The sequence below is a fragment of the Bos taurus genome, chromosome 3 (genome assembly GCF_002263795.3).
Source record: "Bos taurus isolate L1 Dominette 01449 registration number 42190680 breed Hereford chromosome 3, ARS-UCD2.0, whole genome shotgun sequence".
Lineage (NCBI taxonomy): Eukaryota > Metazoa > Chordata > Mammalia > Artiodactyla > Bovidae > Bos > Bos taurus.
Window position 1 is genome coordinate 120542142 of NC_037330.1, and position 20808 is coordinate 120562949.

The window sequence follows — 20808 nt, forward strand, 5'->3', positions numbered from 1 at the left end:
AAGAAAACAGTTGAATTTACAATGGTATCAAAAAAGAATAAAATTCTTGGGGAAAAATTAAAAGAATCTCAAAACTTATGTGCTCCTTGATGGTCAACTACTAATTTCTTAAAGGGGAAATCTGTAGTTTTAACCCACAAAATAAAAGTTGTGAAAAGCCAGTGAGGGGCTGGTGGACCCTGGTGGCCCAGCGGTTAAGAATCTGCCTGCCAATGCAGGGGACACAGGTTTGACCCCTGGTCTGGATTCCACATGCTGCAGGGCAGCCAAGGTCAATCACCACAGCTCCTGAGCCCATGCTCTGGAGCCTGGAGCTGCAAGTGCTGAAGTCTGAGCATTCTAGAAGACCGTGCTCGGCAAGAAGAGCAGCTACCGCAGTGAGAAGCCTGAACACCGGAGGTAGAGAATAGCCCTTGCTTGCCATGACTGGAGGAAGCCCAGGAGCAGCAACGAAGACCAGATGTGGCAAAAAATTTTTTTAATAAATTAAAAAAAAAATTGCAAATTCTCAAGCACAATAGGTTTCTTTTTTTTTTTTTTTTCACAATAGGTTTCTAATTAAATTACCATCCAGTGATTTTTTTTTTTTAATTTATATGGTCAAATTATCCTCACTTTTGTATTATCTATCCATTTTCCTTTATTTTAAAACTTAAATCACAGTGGCATTTATGTTGAATCCAGCTATAAAAATAGTCATCATTTTTAACATTGCATTTTTTTCCTAAAAGCTAAACACAATAATACGTGTAACGTCCTAAAACATTTGACTCTGTCCATTTGCACTGTGTTTGTCTACTAGAAGTACTGATTTGTGACAGAACAAGAGTGAAGCTTTCTCTGAAAAGCTCTATTAATTGTGGGGCGGGAAATGCCTGCATGCAACTACAAACAAATTCAATGAATCCAGTCTGTGTCTCTGAAAAACATGATCTTTAAAGATGAATTTTAAATGCCAGAATCAAATGTCAGGAGGAACTGAGCTGGGTTTTCTTTTTCCCTTCAATGAATGGCTAAAGATTAAAATTAAAGATTTGGTTTAGAGAACATATTCACTGGCATTGTATTAATAGGATGGTGTTTATTACAATGTCTTGTAACTGCTTATTTGCAAGTGCTTCTAGCCGAAGGCAGTGAAAGGGAGCTTGCAGCTCAGCTGCGGGAGCCCAGGTCCTGCCGTGTGTCTCACCCCCCGTTATCCATCCCTCTTTGGGGTGACCCGATCCTGACGATCACCAGGGCCAGCTCAGCTCAGTCCCAAATGCATTGGAGCCGCAGTGAAACTGGTAGTTAAAAACGAAACAAAGCCTTGGGCACTGACAACTGTAAGGCCACTGAAAGAAATGAGACACCCGAACAAACCAGTGGGAAGAGGCTCCATCTTCGTGGATCAGCTGACTTACTTCTGTTACCAGGGCAGTGCCCACCGATGGCCTGCAGGTTGAACGTGACCCTGTGAAACCCCCGCTCTTTCACAGAATTTGACAAGCTGGTCTTAAAACATATGTGGGAATTCAGAGACCTAGAACACCAACAAAACCTCGAAAAAGAAGAGTTGGAGATCTCACACGAGTGGCTGGGCTGTGACAGCAATCCAGGCCACGCTCTGTGTCTGCAGATTCACCCAACCACAGGCAAACCATGGACGCATAATCTGCAGACCCGGAGGGCCCCTCGGGGCCTTGAGCATCTGCAGATCCACAGGGTCCGTGGATACCAGGGACGACGGCATAGTCAGTGGGATAGAATTGAGAGCCCAGAAATAAATCATTCCGTGAAGTCAGACCTCTGCCTCACCACACACAAGAAATCCTCAAGATGGCTCAGTGACCTCAATGTCAGAGTTACTAATAAAACTGTAAAACTCTTGGGAGAAGACCTAGAAGTAAATTTTCACAGCCTCAGGTTAGACAGTCGTTTCTCAGACACGTCACCAAAATCACAGGTGACAGAAGAAAAACAGATAAATTGGACTTAGTTTTTTCAAAAAATTGTGCTCGGAATACTACTACTGTGGCAGTGAGAGGACGTTTCTTTCTTGATTTTCAGCAATTCCAGCAAGAGGCTGAGGAAATGCGTCTGCTCTGCCGTCCTCAGGAGAGGGTTTCCCACCTTCCCCTCCTGGACGTGGCCCTGAATCTGAGCTGTATTCCAGCTCGGCAGGAGTGCCTGTCTATCGTCCACCTGATGCCCACGCGGGCCTCAGCCACTCAGTTCAGGCTGCCTGCTGATCTCTAATTCCTGGAGGGAGCTTTCATTTTCCCTTTTATTCTTTAGTTGTTTTTCTTTTCTTCGAAATCTCATTTTATAAATACATTGACTTCTTCCGTTGACCTTTTGGAGGATCTTCATTTTTTCTTTATGTGAAGTTGTTCTGGGTTTGGTTGCCACCTCCGCTCTGTTCATCCGGGATTCGTCTCCCTGCTTCCTCGGTCCACACCTGTTTCAGGAGTTTGGCGTTAAGCATCTGCTCATTCCTGGTTGTCCGTGCGTAAGTTCCAGTGACGTTTTTAAAGCCCGCAGTTGGGTATTGCAAGCAGGCCTCTGCTCTGCGGGGCTGTCGGGGTGAGCAGGGGAGCAGGCCAGCTCCCCAAGTGCACTCACGTCAGGACAGGCACACCAGCTGGACCTCCCGTGGATGCGGAAGAAAGAGGAGGAGCACCCAAGGGGCTCGCTGCGCAGGAAGATCCACGGCTGAGCTAAGTACACCCTCCGTCTTATTTTCCCTGCTGCCGAGTTAAAGACAAGGAATAAAAACATAGCGGGTGGATCGCCCCGCGACTGAAACCCATCAGAGAGACAGCAGGTTGCTTCCTTGGCTGCCGCCAGTGATATAACCGTGTGAAGACGTGGGGAAGCACGGGCCTCGTTCACCGCCCCCCACTGTGTGCTGAGCCTCTGCGCTGCTGGGGGAGCGGGACGGGCCTTCCCGCTTCCTGCGGGGAGAGGGGCTCCCCTCTTGCTCTTCCCTGCCCCCAGCCCTCGGGACCGGTCAGGACACTCAGCCCCACCCCTGGTCCTGGAGCTGCTGGGAGGTGGCTGGGCCGGAGTAGGGACCCGCGGAGCAGACGTCTGAGCGGGCTAGGTTTAATTAAGCCTCGCCTGGGCCAGCAGCATCGTGCTGACGCCTGCACTTGGACTTAGGCGCTTGCTGTGGATCTGGCTTCCCCCAGTTTAAGCGCTCCGCTCTAGGCTGTGCTGTCCGGGCGCCGTCCACTGTTTGAACTGGGAGACGTGAGATGATTCACTGGCACCAGAGACTAACTGGGAAGGGGGAGGGCGCAAGGCAGAGCCCAGGGCAGACGGCGGCCCCGCCCCCCGCCCCGCACACGTGGCCCCAGCTGCGGGCTGGCCGGCTCTTCCCGTGAGGCCCCCGGCGGGTCAGAGGGCAGGGCCTGCAGGTCCATCCGGGTCACAGCGCAGGCGGCGGCTGCGGGGCAGGCTGGGAGCTATCGGGAGGCCGGGACAGAACTGACGGACGGGTAGCACGTTCGGGGCTGGGGTCTCAGGCCCTGTCGCTGAGTGGCTGGAGGAGCTGCCGGAGGAGGAGCCGGGGCACCGGCGGGCCCTCTCGGACGTGAGAGCTCGAGAGCTCTCGGGGTGGTCTCCGAGGACACGCGTTCCCGGCCTCAGAGACACACTCCCTCCCTGAGGAGCAGGCGGAGCTGCCCTGTCCTTGCGCTCCAGCGGGGCTCCAGGCCTGCAGCTGTCAGCGCAGGGGGCAGGGGCCCTGCTCACAGGCGCCCGAGGAACCTGGAGACCCTCCGGCTCGAACGTGCTTCCTGGCAGAAGCGCTGCTGGCCTTTCAGAGGGTCTGCAGAGCGAGGGGCTCCAGTTGCCTCTGGGTCACGAAGTCACTGTGGCTGTGCCCTGTGATTCACAAGCAGAAGTCTGGGACTGATCTAATTATTAGACGGAAAAACCATGCGTCCTGGGGCTCACCGTGGAGACGTGGGTTTGCTAACAGGAGCAGAGATGGAGGTCCTGTCATTCGGCAAACGAGCTGCAAAGGGCACGAGGGACAAACAAGCGCAAGGACGGAGTCAAGCGCTTCCTAGAAGCATTTTCCCACACTGCGCAGACAAAGAATAAAGAAGTACTTTGTTAGTGAAGCTTCTGTAGCCCGTTTCCATCCAGACAGAATCTTTAATGGTACTTTTGTTGATGTAAATTTTTAACAATATGCTTATGTCTAAGCTTGCAGACGAGCTCTGCTGTGGAGACCAATTGGAAAAACGGAAACTGCACCACACACTAGTAACCGGTATTTTCTATATTATGTTGTTAGCGCCGTGTCTCTCCAGCTTGGCATTCGCATCCCAGTCCTGGTTCAGGCTGTGAAGTCAGTCTCTGTGGTGTCTGTTGGGGCGCAGGTTCTCAGGGCGCCTCCACATGGTCAGACAGCCCTGTTCCTCTGACTGCCCCTGTGGGCACAGACCCTGGGGACCGCAGTCCGACTGATGGTCAGTGTCTGCATTTTTAGGAACAGAAGGTGAACCCTGAGTGTGGCAGCCGTGAGAGGGCACTGCTGCGTCGGGGGCTGGCTGCTCCTTCGGAGCTGGTCCGGCAGCACACCAGTCATTTTTCCTTTCATTGTCTTGACCGTCGATGCCAGGAGGGAAGGCCCTCGGGCGTCCGGGAGCGGCCTGGACGCTGGGACCTGCCTCCTGCCTCCCTTTCCCGATCTGTGTGCGGCCTTCGTGGCCCCTCACACGTTCTTGTCCTCTTGTTTGTGGTGGATCGCTCCATCTTTTAACAATTGACATTGGATTGGATGTCAGTATTTATGGTTAAAACGGAAGGTTCTCAACGCAAGAATATGGAAGTGGTTGGCCATTCCCTTCTCCAGTGGACCACGTTTTGTCAGAACTCTCCACCATGACTTGTCCGTCTCGGGTGGGCCTACAAGCCTTGTCTAATAGTTTCATTGAGTTAGACAAAGCTGTGGTCCATGTGATCAGTTTGATTACTTTTCTGTGATTGTGTTTTTCATTCTGTCTGCCCTCTGATGGATAAGGATAAGAGGCTTATGGAAGCTTCCTGATCCCCCTGAACAGTATGAAAAGGCAAAAAGATAGGACACTGAAAGATGAACTTCCCAGGTTAGTAGGTGCCCAATATGCTACTGGAGAAGAGTGGAGAAATAACTCCAGAAAGAATAAAGAGACGGAGCCAAAGTGAAAACAACACCCAGTTGTGGATGTGACTGGTGACGAAAGTACAGTCCAATGCTATAAAAAGCAATATTGCATAGGAACCTGGAATGTTAGGTCCATGAATCAGGGTAAATTAGAAGTGGTCAAACAGAAGATGGCAAGAGTAAACATCAACATTTTAGGAGTCAGTGAACTAAAATGGACTGGAATGGGTGAATTTAATTCAGATGACCATTATATCTTATGGGCAAGAATCCCTTAGAAGAAATGGAGTAGCCCTCATAGTCAACAAAAGAGTCTGAAATGCAGTACTTGAGTACAATATCAAAATGACAGAATGATCTCTGTTCGTTTCCAAGGCAAGCCATTCAGTTTCACAGTAATCCAAGTGTATGCCCCAAGCAGTAAAGCTGAAGAAGCTGAAGTTAAATGGTTCTATGAAGACCTATAAGACCTTCTAGAACTAACACCCAAAAAAGATGTCCTTTTCATCATAGGGGACTGGAATGCAAAAGTAGGAAGTCAAGAGATACCTGGAGTAATGGGCAAATTTGGCCTTGGACTACAGAATGAAGCAGGGCAAAGGCTAACAGAGTTTTGCCAAGAGAACATACTGGTCGTAGCAAATACCCTCTTCCAACAACACGAGATGACTCTACACGTGGACATCACCAGATGGTCAGTACTGAAATCAGATTGATTATATTCTTTGCAGCTGAAGATGGAGAAGCTATATGCAGTCAGCAAAAACAAGACCAGGAGCTGACTGTGGCTCAGAGCTCGTCTCATCAAACTCCTTATTGCCAAATTCAGACTTAAAGAAAGTAGGGAAAACCACTAGACCATTCAGGTATGACGTAAACCAAATCCCTTACGATGATACAGTGGACGTGACAAATAGATTCAGGGGATTAGATCTGATAGACAGAGTGCCTGAAGAACAATGGACAGAGGTTTATAACATTGTACAGGAGGCCGTGTTCAAGACCATCCTCAAGAAAAAGAAATGCAAAAAGGCAAAATGGCTGTCTGAGGAGGTCTTACAAATAGCTGAGAAAAGAAGAGAAGTGAAAAGCAAAGGAGAAAAGGAAAGATATACCTGTTTGAATACAGAGTTCCAAAGAATAGCAAGAAGAGATAAGAAAGCCTTCCTCAGCAATCAATGCAAAGAAATAGAAGAAAACAACAAAATGGGAAAGACTAGAGATCTCTTCAAGAAAATTAGAGATACCAAGGGAACATTTCATGCAAAGATGGGCTCGATAAAGGACAGAAATGCTATGGACCTAACAGAAGCAGAAGATATCAAGAAGAGGTGGCAAGAATACACAGAACAGTACAAAAAAGATCTTCATGACCCAGATAACCACGATGGTGTGATCACTCACCTAGAGCCAGACATTCTGGAATATGAAGTCAAGTGGGCCTTAGGAAGCATCATTACGAACAAAGCTAGTGGAGGTGATGGAATTCCTGTTGAGCTATTTCACATCCTAAAAGACAATGCTGTGAAAGTGTGCACTCAGTATGCCAGCAAATTTGGAAAACTCAACAGTGGCCACAGGACTGGAAAAGGTTGGTTTTCATCCCAATCCCAAAAAAAGGCAATGCCAAAGAATATTCAAACTGCTGCACAATTGCACTCATCTCACATGCTAACAAAGTAATGCTCAAAATTCTCCAGGCCAGGCTTCAAGTACATAAACTATGAACTTCCAGATGAGTCAAGCTGGATTTAGAAAAGGCAGAGGAACCAGAGATCAAATTGCCAACATCCGCTGGATCGTTGAAAAAGCAAGAGAATTCCAGAAAAACATCTACTTCTGCTTTATTTATTATGCCAAAGCCTTTGACTGTGTAGATCACAATAAGCTGTGGAAAATTCTGAAAGAGATTGGAATACCAGACCACCTTACTTTACCTGCCTTCTAGAAATCTATATGCAGGTCAAGAAGCAACAGTTAGAACTGGACAAGGAACAACAGACTGGTTCCAAATAGGAAAAGGAGTACATCAAGGCTGTATATTATCACCCTTCTTATTTAACTTCTATACAGAGTACATCATGTGAAATGCCAGGCTGGAAGAAGCACAAGCTGGAATCAGTATTGCCGGGAGAAATATCAATAACCTCAGATACGCAGATGACAGCACTCTTATGGCAGAAAGTGAAGAGGAACTAAAGAGCCTATTGATGAAAGTGAAAGAAGAGAGTAAAAAAGTTGGCTTAAAGCTCAACATTCAGAGAACTAAGATCATGGCATCTGGTCCCATCACTTTACGGGAAATAGATGGGGAAACAGTGTAAACAGTGAGAGACTTTATTTTTCTGGGCTCCAGAATCACTGCAGATGGTGATTGCAGCCATAAAAGACGCTTACTCCTTGGAAGGAAAGCTATGACCAACCTAGATAGCATATTAAAAAGCAGAGATATTACTTTGCCAACAAAGGTCCATCTAGTCAAAGCTATGGTTTTTCCAGTGATCATGTATGGATGTGAGAGTTGGACCGTGAAGAAAGCTGAGCAAAGAAGAATTGATGCTTTTGAACTGTGGTGTTGGAGAAGACTCTTGAGAGTCCCTTGGACTGCAAGGAGATGAAACCAGTCAATCCTAAAGGAAATCGGTCCTGAATATTCATTGGAGGGACTGATACTGAAGCTGAAGCTCCAATACTTTGGCCACCTGATGCGAAGAACTGACTCACTGGAAAAGACCCTGATGCTGGGAAAGACTGAAGGCAGGAGGAGAAGGGGACAACAGAGGATTAGATGGTTGGATGGCATCACCGACTCAATTGACATGAGTTTGAGTATGCAGGTCAGGAAGCAACAGTTAGAACTGGACATGGAACAACAGACTGGTTCCAAATAGGAAAAGGAGTACTTCAAGGCTGTATATTCTCACCCTGCTTATTTAACTTATATGCAGAGTACATCATGAGAAATGCTGGGCTGGAGGAAGCACAAGCTGGAATCAAGATTGTTGGGAGAAATATCAATAACAGGTATGCAGATAACACCACCCTTATGGCAGAAAGTGAAGAAGAACTAAAGAGCCTCTTGATGAAAGTGAAAGTGGAGAGTGAAAAAGTTGGCTTAAAGCTCAACATTCAGAAAACTAGGATCATGGCATCCAGTCCCATCACTTCATGGCAAATAGATGGGGAAACAGTGGAAACAGTGGCTGATTTTTTTTTGCGGGGGTGTGGGGCTCCAAAATCACTGCAGATGGTGACTGCAGCTATGAAATTGAAAGACACTTACTCCTTGGAAGGAAAGTTATGACCAACCTGGACAGCATATTAAAAAGCAGAGATATTACTTTGTCAAGAAAGGTCCATCTAGTCAAGGCTATGGTTTTTCCAGTGGTCATGTGTGGATGTGAGAGTTGGACTATAAAGAAAGCTGAGCAAAGAAGAATTGATGCTTTTGAAGTGTGGTGTTGAAGAATACTCTTTAAAGTTCCTTGGACTGCAAGGAGATCCAACCAGTTCATCCTAAAGGAAATCACTCCTTGGTGTTCATTGGTAGGACCGATGTTGAAGCTGAAATCCCAATATTTTGGCCACCTGATGTGAAGAGTTGACTCATTGGAAAAGACCCTGATGCTGGGAAAGACTGAAGGAGGAGGAGAAGGGGTGAGAGAGGATGAGACGGTTGGGTGGCGTCACCGAGTCAATGGACATGAGTTTGGATAAACTCCGGGAGTTGGTGATAGACAGGGAGGCCTGGCGTGCTGTGGTCCGAGGTGCTGCAGTCAGACACGACTGAGTGACTGAACTGAACTGAAGCTGTTTTCCCAGTTGTTATGTGATTTATTCATTTACAGACATCTGAGTTCCTGTCATGTAAATAAGTCTGCACAGAGAACCCCCTGGCGATGCTTTTATAAATTAAGTGTCAAGAACCACCCACCCAGCATTTGTCCCCAAAGAGAGCCTGTTGTGTTGAAAGTCTGCGTGTGTGGTGAGTTGTTACTGAGCACGATTCTGGGTGCGGTTTCCGCTCTCTGCGAGCCTGTGGTCTAAGGAACCTCTGTCCCTCATGTCGAGCCCTTGGTGCATTGGTGGTTGCAGACTGCAGGGGACCAGCATGTGCCTGGGCGTCGTCCTGCCCCCAGAGCCCCGTGTGTGCTCAGGCCACAGCCTCCGGGCAGTCTGTTCTAGGTGGAGCACCACGCTGGACCTGGGCTTCTCAGGTGTGCTATGTTCTGGGTCACCTTTCTGAAAGGGCCCTTGACTGGAGGAGATTGATCAGGGCAAGGTTTGCTGCTGCTGCTGGTGCTGCTGCTAAGTCGCTTCAGTCGTGTCCGACTCTGTGCCACCCCAGAGACGGCAGCCCACCAGGCTCCCCCGTCCCTGGGATTCTCCAGGCAAGAACACTGGAGTGGGTTGCCATTTCCTTCTCCAATGCATGAAAGGGAAAAGGGAAAGTGAAGTCACTCAGTTGTGTCCGACTCTTAGCAACCCCATGAACTGCAGCCCACCAGGCTCCTCTGCCCGTGGGATTTTCCAGGCAAGAGTACTGGAGTGGGGTGCCGTTGCCTTCTCCAAGGGCAAGGTTTAGGGAAAGGTATTTGGGCCCAGGGCTGGAAGTCGTTCCAGCCAGTGTCCAGCAGTGGAGCCGGGTGCCTCGGGCGCCGTGCGTCCTGATGCCATCAGGCAGGAGTGGTGCCTCAGCGCGTGTCTGGAGGCATCAGTGTAAAAGGTGAAAGGCCGCTTCCCCTGAGCTCCCGGAGCTGTTTACACCTGCTTTCCCTGTGGCGACCTTTGCACTGAGGAGTCACCTACACAGCTGGGCACACGGCCCTTGGAGTGCAGCCTGGTGGCCCGACACGTGTGCACGTGCCCCCCTCCCCGGGGAGCCAGCCAGAGGCCCCGTTGTGCCCTTACAGCCACTGCAGAGCCACTGCTTTGGTCTTCAGACCATACAGCGGTTTTGCAGATCCTCAGTTTGCGGCAAGTGTGATCGTGCAGCGTCGGCACTGGCGTGTTCAGTAGTCAGCTGCACGAAGCAGCGATTTCCTGTCGTTTCATCACTGGGTCATATTTCATTGTGTGAACAAAACCACATATTTATCCACCCTGTCTGATGTCTCCATTTTTGCTGTAAATAAAGCTGCTGTGGACATCCGTGCTCACGTCTTCTGTTTGCACTGACAGACGGTTCTGTGGCGTGTGTGCCCGGGGCTGACCGTGCAGTCACAGGCGTGTGTGGGGCTTCAGTGGAGCCTGGCAGTCACTTTCCCCAAGAGACCCGCAGCCTCGCATCTTCACCCATGCGTCCGTGCGTCCTCGCTGGTCCTGGCGCCACCGGGCCTCTTGCTTTCAGGGTCCTGGGGGCTCTGGTGTAGCGTGGGCCACCCTGGGGTCAGGCAGTGCAGCTCTTCTCTTCGTTGACGTTGTTTAGTGCTCAGTCGTGTCCGACGCCTTGGGACCCCATGGACTGTAGCCCACCAAGCTCCTCTGTCCATGGGATTCTCCAGGCAAGAATACTGGAGGGGGTTGCCATGCCCTCCTCTAGGAGGTCTTCCCGACCCAGGGATCGAACCCGCATCTCCTGCGTTGGCAGGCAGGCTCTTTACCACTGAGCCACCTGGGAAGCCCCCTTCTTACTGTGCATTGGCCATTAAATATGTTCTTTGAAGTGCCTGTTCAAATGTCTTGCCCGCTTCTCTTTAGGTGGACTGTCCGCCTTTCCCTTATGATTTGTGGACCTTTGTGGGCCTTCTGTGTTGCAGACATCTTCTAGTTTATTACTTGCCGTTTTCATGCTTTGCCAGTGTCCTCTGATGTACAGAAGTCTGGCTTTCAGGTGGTCCGTTTATCCAGCCGTTCTTCTGTGGTTTAAGTGTCTTTTGTGTCACGTGGTTCAATTCTGCAGAACAGTGGTCATTCTCAGTCCCCTGTGCCCCTCCGGAGGACAGTCTGTGTTCCCCTGCAGTCCGCACGTGTCTACACATTGTATCTGAGCTGTGTCTCATCGCAGTGGCTCGCATGCGCCGTTCTACAGCTGGCTGTGTCTCCTCACAGTTCACCTTGGTCCTCTCACTTCCGTGCAGAGAGCTGTGTAACAGCCTGGCCTGTGCTGCAGTTTCGGATGCATTAATCGTCTGCTATGAGAAGCGCTGTGGTGACGACAGTGCTCTACGTGTGTAGCTCAGCATGTGAAATACTTATTTTGGGGCCGCTCCGTGTACCTTGCGGGATCTTAGTCCCCTCCACGGAGAAGGCAATGGCAGTCTACTCCAGTACTCTAGCCTGGAAAATCCCATGGATGGAAGAGCCTTGTAGGCTGCAGTCCATGGGGTCGTGAAGAGTCAGACATGACTGAGCAACTTCACTTTCACTTTTCACTTTCATGCACTGGAGAAGGAAATGGCAACCCACTCCAGTGCTCTTGCCTGGAGAATCCCAGGGATGGGGGAGCCTGGTGGGCTGCCGTCTCTGGGGTCGCACAGAGTCGGACACGACTGAAGTGACGCAGCAGCAGCAGCAGCAGCAGCCCTTTGTGATGTGAGCTCTGAGAGTTTCTTGTCTGTCTTTGAAGAAGTCTTCTGACTTTACAGCGTTTCCTTGTGTGCAGATGTTTCTATGTTAGTGTTCAGCCTCTCGGTCCCCCTGTGACGGCTGTGGGCTGCTGCAGTGGTCTTCTCCCACTCGGAGTGCCAAACAGATTCATCTCACCGCAGGCCTTCCGTGGGTAGGTGCTTATGTGTTTAGATATTTTATTCATCTTGGAATTAGTATGTGACATAAGGATACACCTAGCTTGCTCCAGATGGATACCCAATAACATTTATTGGATCGTCTGTTTCCTCCCACTCGTTGACCTGAAATGTCACTGTTACCAGACATTCGCCTGTTTCACGTATTTGGGTTTATTTCTTCACCTCTCGCTCTGTTCCTCGGCTTCATCTGTGTGGATGTGCACCAGATGTTTTCATTACTATGGTTTCTCAACAATTTGACTATCTGCTAAGCCTCATCCTCTCTTGTCTTTTTCAGAATTTTCTTGACCATTCTTGCATTCTAAAAAAAGTAATATATCAGCTGTGGAATGAGCCGATCCTTTCCTTGAAGAACCCTCTTGGTCCTTTTCTTAGGGCTGCCAGGAGTCTGGGGCTGCGGAAGGAGAACCGACATCTTTGCAGGCATCTCTCCAGGAAGGTGGACGCTGTCCACCTCTGCCCCGATTCCATCCCCTAAAAATGTTTTTAGGCTTTTCTCCATGAGGGTGTCTTTTATTGGAAGTTTATTCCAAGATGTTTCAGCTTTTTCATCGCTCTTCCAAACGCGGTTGTCTCTTCGCCTCTGTCCTGAAAAGGCCGCTGATATCTGTACAGTGATTGCCTCATCTCCTACGCGAATCCCATCTCTTGTGCAGCCTTTCTAGTCAATGTTGAGCCGTGAAGCTCGTAGGGCTGACGTCGCAGGACCTTGGCCCGGAAGGCCTTCGTCTGTGTTCTGTGTGAACTGTATCTTCAGGAAGATCATTTTGAGTTCACCTTTCTGTCCTGACAAAGTACTCGTTCCGTGGTTCTCCGTGAGCATCCCTGCTAGGATGAAGGACAGGTTTTTATTCCTTCAAATAACAGTTCTCATTTTATAAGCCTCAGCACCACACAAGAACACAGGGAAAAAATCTGGTGGTTAAACGTGGATGTGTCCCTCTCACCCCACTTATATGTATTATATCTTAACTACACAAATGACATGCCTGCTGATGGAAAATTTAGACCTGAACATCTAGGACTAGTTAATAACTGAGGTGAGCCTGGAAGGCATGCCTGATCCCCCTCTTCCGCTCAGCCCCTGGAAGATGCAGCACACAGCCTTCTCGGCTCGTCCCTGAGGTGCGTTCGTGGGGTGCGCTCTCTCTGTGGTGTGTTGGTGGGGTGCACTCTCTCTGTGGTGTGTCCGTGGGGTGCACTCTCTCTGTGGTGCATTCGTGGGGTGCGCTGTCTCTGTGGTGCGTTCGTGGGGTGCGCTCTCTCTGTGGTGCGCTTGTGGGGTGAGTTCTCTCTGTGGTGCGTTCGTGGGGTGCACTCTCTCTGTGGTGTGTCCGTGGGGTGCGCTGTCTCTGTGGTGCGTTCGTGGGGTGCACTCTCTGGTGTGTCGGTGGGGTGCACTCTCTCTGTGGTGTGTCCGTGGGGTGACCCCTCTCTGTGGTGCGTTCGTGGGGTGCGCTGTCTCTGTGGTGCGTTCGTGGGGTGCGCTGTCTCTGTGGTGCGTTCGTGGGGTGCGCTGTCTTTGTGGTGCGTTTGTGGGGTGAGCTCTCTCTGTGATGCGTTCGTGGGGTGAGCTCTCTCTGTGGTGCGTTGGTGGGGTGAGCTCTCTCTGTGGTGTGGTTGTGGGGTGAGCTCTCTCTGTGGTGCGTTGGTGGGGAAGCTCCCTGGTGTGGTTGTGGGGTGCGCTCTCTCTGTGGTGCGTCAATGGGGTGCGCTCTCTCTGTGGTGCGTCGGTGGGGTGAGCTCTCTCTGTGGTGTGTCCGTGGGGTGAGCTCTCTCTCTGGTGTGTCCGTCGGGTGAGCTCTCTCTCTGGTGTGTCCGTCGGGTGAGCTCTCTCTGTGGTGTGTTCATGTTGTGAGCTCTCTCTGTGGTGCGTTCGTGGGCTGAGCTCTCTCTGTGGTGTGTCCGTGGGGTGCGCTGTCTCTCTGGTGTGTTGGTAGCATGTGTTGTCTCTGTCGTGTGTTAGTAGCGTGTGTTTTATGAAAGGGAGTCACAGTGTATGGAGACAGAAACTCCTTTTCTTGACTGAACTGTTGTCTTGCCTCTGTTCCACGATGGTCCACACAGTCCCGTGTTTCTTCGCGGGATGTGTAGCTTGTTATGGATGCGTCCATCAGGGCTCTGCTTCCAGTTCTTTGCCCATCTGTCCTTGCCTGTCAGCTCTGCAGCTGTTCTGGGTGACCTGCCGAAGGAAGCTAAAGTGAAGTTGCTGGGGCAAAGGTGTGTATGAGGTGTTTTCACGTCGTCCGGGCAGTGATGTGGTCTCCCCGCAGCCACGCCACTCGCTGCCAGCATCATCATAACCTGTTTGATGGTTGCAAAGGGATCCCTTGCTGTTTTCGTTTCTTTATCACCACAGGGCTTGAGTTCCTTTGTGTGCCTGAAGCCATGCGTGTTTCTTCACACAGGTCGTCAGAGCAGCGTGAGACACGAGTTTTTCAGCGTGGTTCAGGATTGTAACTTTGCTCAGCGTCTGTCTCTTCAGAAAATGTTTATTTTTGTTTCATCGAATCTGTCTCTCCTCTGTGCTCTGCTTAGGGGACTCTCCTCGCCTGGAGGCCACAGACCAGCCTCCTCTGTGTTCCTCCAGCCTTTGGTCTGCTGGAGCTCATCTTTGTGAGCAGAGTGGGAGCTGCCCTCTGGCCGTGTGAGGGGCGGGCCAGACACTGCGTTGCCGCTGGGGTCCCCTGCAGACGTGGACTCGAGACTCATTTTTAGTAAATGTCAGGATCCTTTGATGAAGTGTTTACTGAGGCTAAAAATGGTTCCTCCAACCTTAAAGTTATGAAAGACTGTAACTCAGCACACTCAGAATCCAAACGGAGGCCTTTCAGCTGCACTGGGCGTCAGTTTCTGGGAAGGCAGAGCCCGTGTCATTTGTTAGCCCTGCGGCAGTTTGTGAACCTCAACAGAAGCGAAAGGGAAGCAAGAATTTAGCGCAACGAAGTTTTGCCTGTGGGGTAAACCTGTGTTGTTGAAGGTCCTGTGGTTGATCCTCCTCCTGTCTTCTCTGTCTCATCACAGCCGAAGTGCGATGGCCAGGCGTTGCTGACGCAGGTGTGGGAGCGCTTGAACCTGATAGAGTGTGACTACTTCGGCCTGGAGTCCCAGAACGCACAGTCCTGCTGGGTACGTGTCACGGTGTGGTTTTGAAAAGTGACTCTGCATGAGCTGCGGGATGCAGCCGGTGGTGCTCCTGGGCCAGTGCCCCAGGACCTGCTGGCACAGTGCGGCAGGGCGCACTGTGACCCTGACGGCGCCGTTAAAACGTCCTCTGTACAGCCACAAGGGAGCCCCTCCTGCACAAGTCACCAAAGCAAGTGGCACGCATCTTCTGTGATACTCGTTTCAAGAGCTGTTCAGTCGCTCAGTCGTGTCTGACTCTTTGCAACCCCGTGGACTGCAGCACGCCAGGCCTCCCTGTCCTTCACCATCTCCCAGAGCTTGCTCAAACTCATGTCCATTGAGTCGGCGATGCCATCCAACCCTCTCATCCTCTGTCGTCCCCTTCCCCTCCTGCCTTTAGTGTTTCCCAGCATCAGGGTCTTTTCCAATTAGTCATTTCGAGGGTGGATTTGAGCAAACTGCTTTACTAAACTGGTTATGCTCATTTTACTTAATAGATGAACCGTCAAAGTGTGGAGCTTTAGTGCTTATAGGAAACCAAATGACCTGTTAGTTCAGAAGCACATCAGCATCATGGAGCCATGGCCACCCCACCGCACAGCAGTCCTCTCACCAGCTTGCTGTTTACAGAGGCAGCAGGTGCCTGACATGTGTTTGGACTTAGCAGATACTCACTACATACACAAACACCACATCACACCACACACGCCACACGCCATGCACACATACCACACTCACACCACACACCACACATACCACACACACACACCACACAGACGTCACACACACACCACACACCACACACATCACACCCACACACATCACACCCACACACCACACACCACACAGACATCACACACACACCACACTCACACCACACACACCACACACCACACACATCACACCCACACACCACACACGCCACACACACACACCACACAGACATCACACACACGCCACACTCACACCACACACACCACACACCACACACACACACCACACAGACATCACACACACACCACACTCACACCACACACACCACACACCACACACATCACACACACACGCCACACACACACACCACACAGACATCACACACACACCACACGCCATGCACACATACCACACTCACACCACACATCACACACACACTCACACCACACACACACACCACATAGACAGCACACATACACACCACATAGACAGCACACACACACCACACACATCACACCCACACACACCACACACCATGCACACACACCACACTCACACCACACATCACACACACACACCACACACACACCACACTCACACCACACACCACACACACACATCACACCCACACACAGCACATGCCATGCACACATACCACACTTGCACCACACATCACACACACTCCACACACACACACACACCATACTCACACCACACACACACACCACACATAGACACACACACACCACACGCCATACAAACACACACACCACACAGACATCACACACACATACCACATTACACACACACCACACTCACACCACACACCACACTCACATCATGCACATACACACACCACATGCCGTACACACTCACACACACACCCCTCCGTGCACACACACACGCAGAGCTCTGGGTCCCCTCAGCCCTGTGGCAGTGCGCCCCATGGCCGGTGGGACACGCAGCCCTCCCTGTGGGACTTGGCATCTGTTGTATCAAGATTCAACATGGGGGGGGATGTTCCTCCTTTAAATATTTGTCTTAAATATAAATATTTTTGTGTTTTGTAATATACTGATTAAATAGAGTAGTCAGTTAATGATTTGACATCTTTTCTTAAATTCTCTTTAGATCTGGCTTGAACCTATGAAACCCATCATTAGACAAGTACGAAGTAAGTCGTTTTTTTAACTCTTTAAAGTTCTGTTCACCTAAGATGCTTTTCCTTGACTGTTCGGATTCAAGGCGCAGACGATCCTGGTCGTCACCTCGGGGTGGCACTGAAGCGCCTCCCGCGGCAGCTGCAGCTGAAGGCTGCTCTGCCGGTTAGCTTCAAGCATGGGGCGTGGAGGGTGGGCCATCAGTTAACTCAGATAGTTCTTGGTTACCTGCCTCACCTGTGGGAGAAATAGGATATGCTGGTCAATATTGCTTCCAGTTTTGGCCAATATGCAAAATAAGTGTGTAGCTTCTAATTATGAAAGGACATTCAGGGTGACATCTCCAGTCATTTGAACTCACCTGTAACATTTTTAGAACTAAACTGAGGGGGAGAGGATTATGGAAGGAACTTCTGTTCACTTAGAAGCCAAGACCATTTCAATTGCCATAGCATTTTAGCAAAGCAGTTCCTCTTTTCTGTTGGTGAAAGTTACATGACTGGGTTATTATAAAACTTCAGTAAAGCTTAAATACTCAGATGAGCTAATATCTTATGCTTTTCCTTTATAGTAATCAGGTTGTCCTCGTTTCGTATATTGAATGATAACACTTTTCTTTCGCTAAAGTATATAAGGATTTAAAGAATAATGGCCTTTTAATTTTTTATTTATTTTTGCTTTTTGGCTTTGCCGCTCTGCTCATGGGATCTCTTTTCCCTGACCAGGAGTTGAACTCAGGCCCTGGCAGTGAAAGCCCAGAATCATAGCCACTAGGCCGCCTGGGAGCTTGCAGGCTTTTAAAATTATTGCTACTACTATTAGTATAAACACACTTTTTTACTCCTAAAATAAAAAGAATATATTTTAAGATTTTAATGTGCAGTCTTTTTTTTAGGGTTTCAAACTTTCAGTAACCTCTGCTTTATACAAAAGTTTTCATTTTTTTTCTTTGCTATGTGTGACTGGTACTTAGGACTAATAACTCCATGCACCGGAAGTGTCTTAATATCCTCTTACTTGAAAAGACTTGCTCCAACAGTCCATTTGAAAGCACCAGCTCAGTTATGCCAGAACATGCAGAGAGACAGCAAATACAGAGAGTGACTTATTTGTGGACCGTAAATCTTTCTTTCTATAGGACCAAAGAATGCAGTGCTCCGCCTGGCGGTGAAGTTCTTCCCACCGGATCCGGGTCAGCTGCAAGAAGAATATACACGGTAAAGAGCCTGACTGACAGGAGCCACCGCGAGCGGGTCCCGCTCACCCTCTGCAGCACCTGCGCGTCCCCTGGGCGCCTGGTCAGGGTCCTTCACACAGAGAACCAGCCCAGTGTCCATGTCCAAGTTGGGACCAGAATGTCACAGCTAAAAGAAGCATTGTTGGAGTTAACTCCTCACAGACCCAAATGCAAATAGGATTTAGAAGAAAGTTTGTGATACAAATTTGAGAATTAAAAGTGGGATGTTAGGGTACTGCTGAACAGATATTCTCCAGATGAGCCTAGATTTGTGTGTATGCACAAAGTTTGGAGAAGGACGTGGCAACCCACTCCAGTGTTCTTGCCTGGAGAATCCCATGGACAGAGGAGCTTGGTGGGCTGCAGTCCATAGGGTCTCACAGAGTCAGACACGACTGAAGCGACTTAGCATGCTTGCACGAAGTTTGTAAGAGTTTTGCCCATTCCTTTACTATTTTATCAACAAAATGACTTTAACTGGGAGCAGGACCAAGTGTGAAAGTCTTTAGGAGTATACGGAGCAGAAACTCTTCAGGGGATCTCTTTTTGCTGCTTTTTTAAATTCACGATTGATTCTTTGCAGAAATGATTGAAAGTGATTGAAAGCACTAATACCAGTGTTTCACCTGGGTATTAAGATTATGGAAGTGGTTTTTTCCCTTGTCTTTTATGTACTAACTTTATCATGAGGAATAAAGCAAAAAATCTAAAAATCAAGTGAAAACCCAGAGTTGGATACAAGTGAAGAGAAGACCACAGTGACGATGCAGTAGTAACAGAATAGCTCCCTGACCCAACATGGATTTGTACCCGGATCCTCTGGGTCTTGGACCCGCTGCCTGGGTCTCTGCCGACTGTTCCACTGTCACAGAGCCACAGGCTGGGCTTCAGGGAAGCTTAGGCCACGTGGCTGCAGCCTCAAGTCTTCACAGGAGGGAGGCCGACCCCAGGGACAGCAGAAAATATGAGTGAGCTTATCTTAATGGTGCATTAAATGCCTGACATTTACCATGAAGTCCCTTTTCAGGAACCACTTTTAAATATATATGCCTTGACAACTGTGAGCAACAGGAAGTGTCAGCCTAATTCTGTCTGGGGGCCAAGCCGAGTTTATGCAGAAGGTCTTTGTTTAATTTATTTAAAAACGACATATCTGTGGTAAAAGAAAAAAAGCTTTAAAATAAAGTTACGTGGAGTAAAAAGTCGGCACACCTCTTCACTGCGTGCCACCCTGGTCCCTGAAGGACTGCCACGGGGGCGTGTCCTCCAGGTGGAGTCCCCGCGCCGGCAGACCGGGGCCTTAAATGAGTGTCTTAGAAAGCAGAGTCAGACTGCGCACACAGCCGTGGGAGGGTCTCCTTCCCTTCCCTGCGTGCCCGCTGCTGCCCTGGGCGTCCTTCACGTCGGTGTGCGTGGCTGCCTCCGGCTCTGGTGAACCAGCCTCATGTGGGGCGAGTCTGGGTTGTGTCTGGCTGTTCTCTGCTGCAGAGCTGCAGCTAAGTGTCCTTCTGCGCACATCTTGGTGAGCTCTGGAAACATTTCTGTAGAGAAGTTCACGGGGTGGGATTGCTTGAGGGGGACGCACATTTCCGGTGTGAGCCCAGTAGGCCTGGTGCTGACACTGGTGTGGGAGCCCCGAGAAGGACGGGGCGGCTCTGCTGCTCCCCTGCTGTCTCCTGCGCCTGGAGCACCCGTGTGCTCGGGGCTGCTCACTGCTGGAGTGAGTGAATGTGTAAGTCGTGTCAACCCACGCCCTGCTACACTCTCACCCCTTAATTCAGCGTGCCTGTGTCTCAGCTTCCAGCCAAGACCGGGTATTATCTGTCTCTTTGAGACTCACAGCCACACTTGACGTTCTGTCCTTGTTGGCTGTTTCTGCTACTTCCCACAAAACCGTGCGTGCGGTTCTGTCTGTGTGACACGAGGAGCGTGAGTTTGTGAGCTGCCCCCTGGAAAGCGCAGCTCCGGGCGGTCTGGTGCCCAGCGTGTGGTGTGCCAGCCGCCATGTGGATGCTGAGCTCTGTGGGGCCAGGCCGCCTGGCACCGTCTGCTCAGTGCGGCAGGGCTGTGTGTCTTCCTGCGACATGGGGGGCGTGTGTCCCAGGAGCCTTGGGCCTGATTTGTGTGCTTCTGTCTCCTCCTAGATACTTGTTTGCCCTGCAGCTTAAGAGAGACCTTCTGGAGGAACGTCTGACCTGCACGGACACCACAGCTGCCCTCCTGGCATCCCACCTCCTGCAGGGTGAGTGTCCCCACGCGACCCACACTCACGGGACCCGCTATGCCCAGGTTTTTCTGAGGGGCTAAAAGTTAGCTTCCTGCCTGGGAGGGAGACAGGCCATGCGAGACCCCAACGGTCTCCCTTGGCCTCAGACCTCCAGTTTGGGCTCCAGGCTGTACCCCGACTCTGGGGTGACATCACAGCCCCCATGCAAGGCAGGCATCAGTCCCTGAAGGACAGAGGAGACCCTCCAGCATCTCAGCAGGTGATGCTTCAGAGCACGGCGCATTATGGACTTCAGACTTGAGCTGGGAGGAGCACGAGGGGAGGCTGTGGGAAGCAGGTGTGTGCTGCCCGGTGCAGGACAGAAAGGAGGAGGCCCGGAAGGCTCCTGGGCTGGACCCCATCTTCTGTGTAGAGTGGACGCTCTGGAGTGTTGGGCGCTGGACCACGTCTTCTGT

General features: G+C 50.2%; 1 protein-coding gene across 4 annotated transcripts in view; it reads left to right on the forward strand.

The window, feature by feature from the left end:
- FARP2 (FERM, ARH/RhoGEF and pleckstrin domain protein 2) overlaps nt 1-20808 on the forward strand; it is a 99985-nt gene that overhangs the window by 29691 nt on the left and 49486 nt on the right. For 3 of the 4 annotated variants that reach the window (XM_024990358.2, XM_024990360.2, XM_024990361.2), the window contains exons 3-6: nt 14914-15018; nt 16861-16903; nt 18028-18106; nt 20271-20368. In XM_024990358.2, the coding sequence (XP_024846126.1) occupies nt 14914-15018; nt 16861-16903; nt 18028-18106; nt 20271-20368 (325 nt within the window). Of the gene's footprint in view, nt 1-3408; nt 4153-14913; nt 15019-16860; nt 16904-18027; nt 18107-20270; nt 20369-20808 lie in introns of those variants that run through there. The other variant, XM_024990362.2, reaches the window with a different exon arrangement.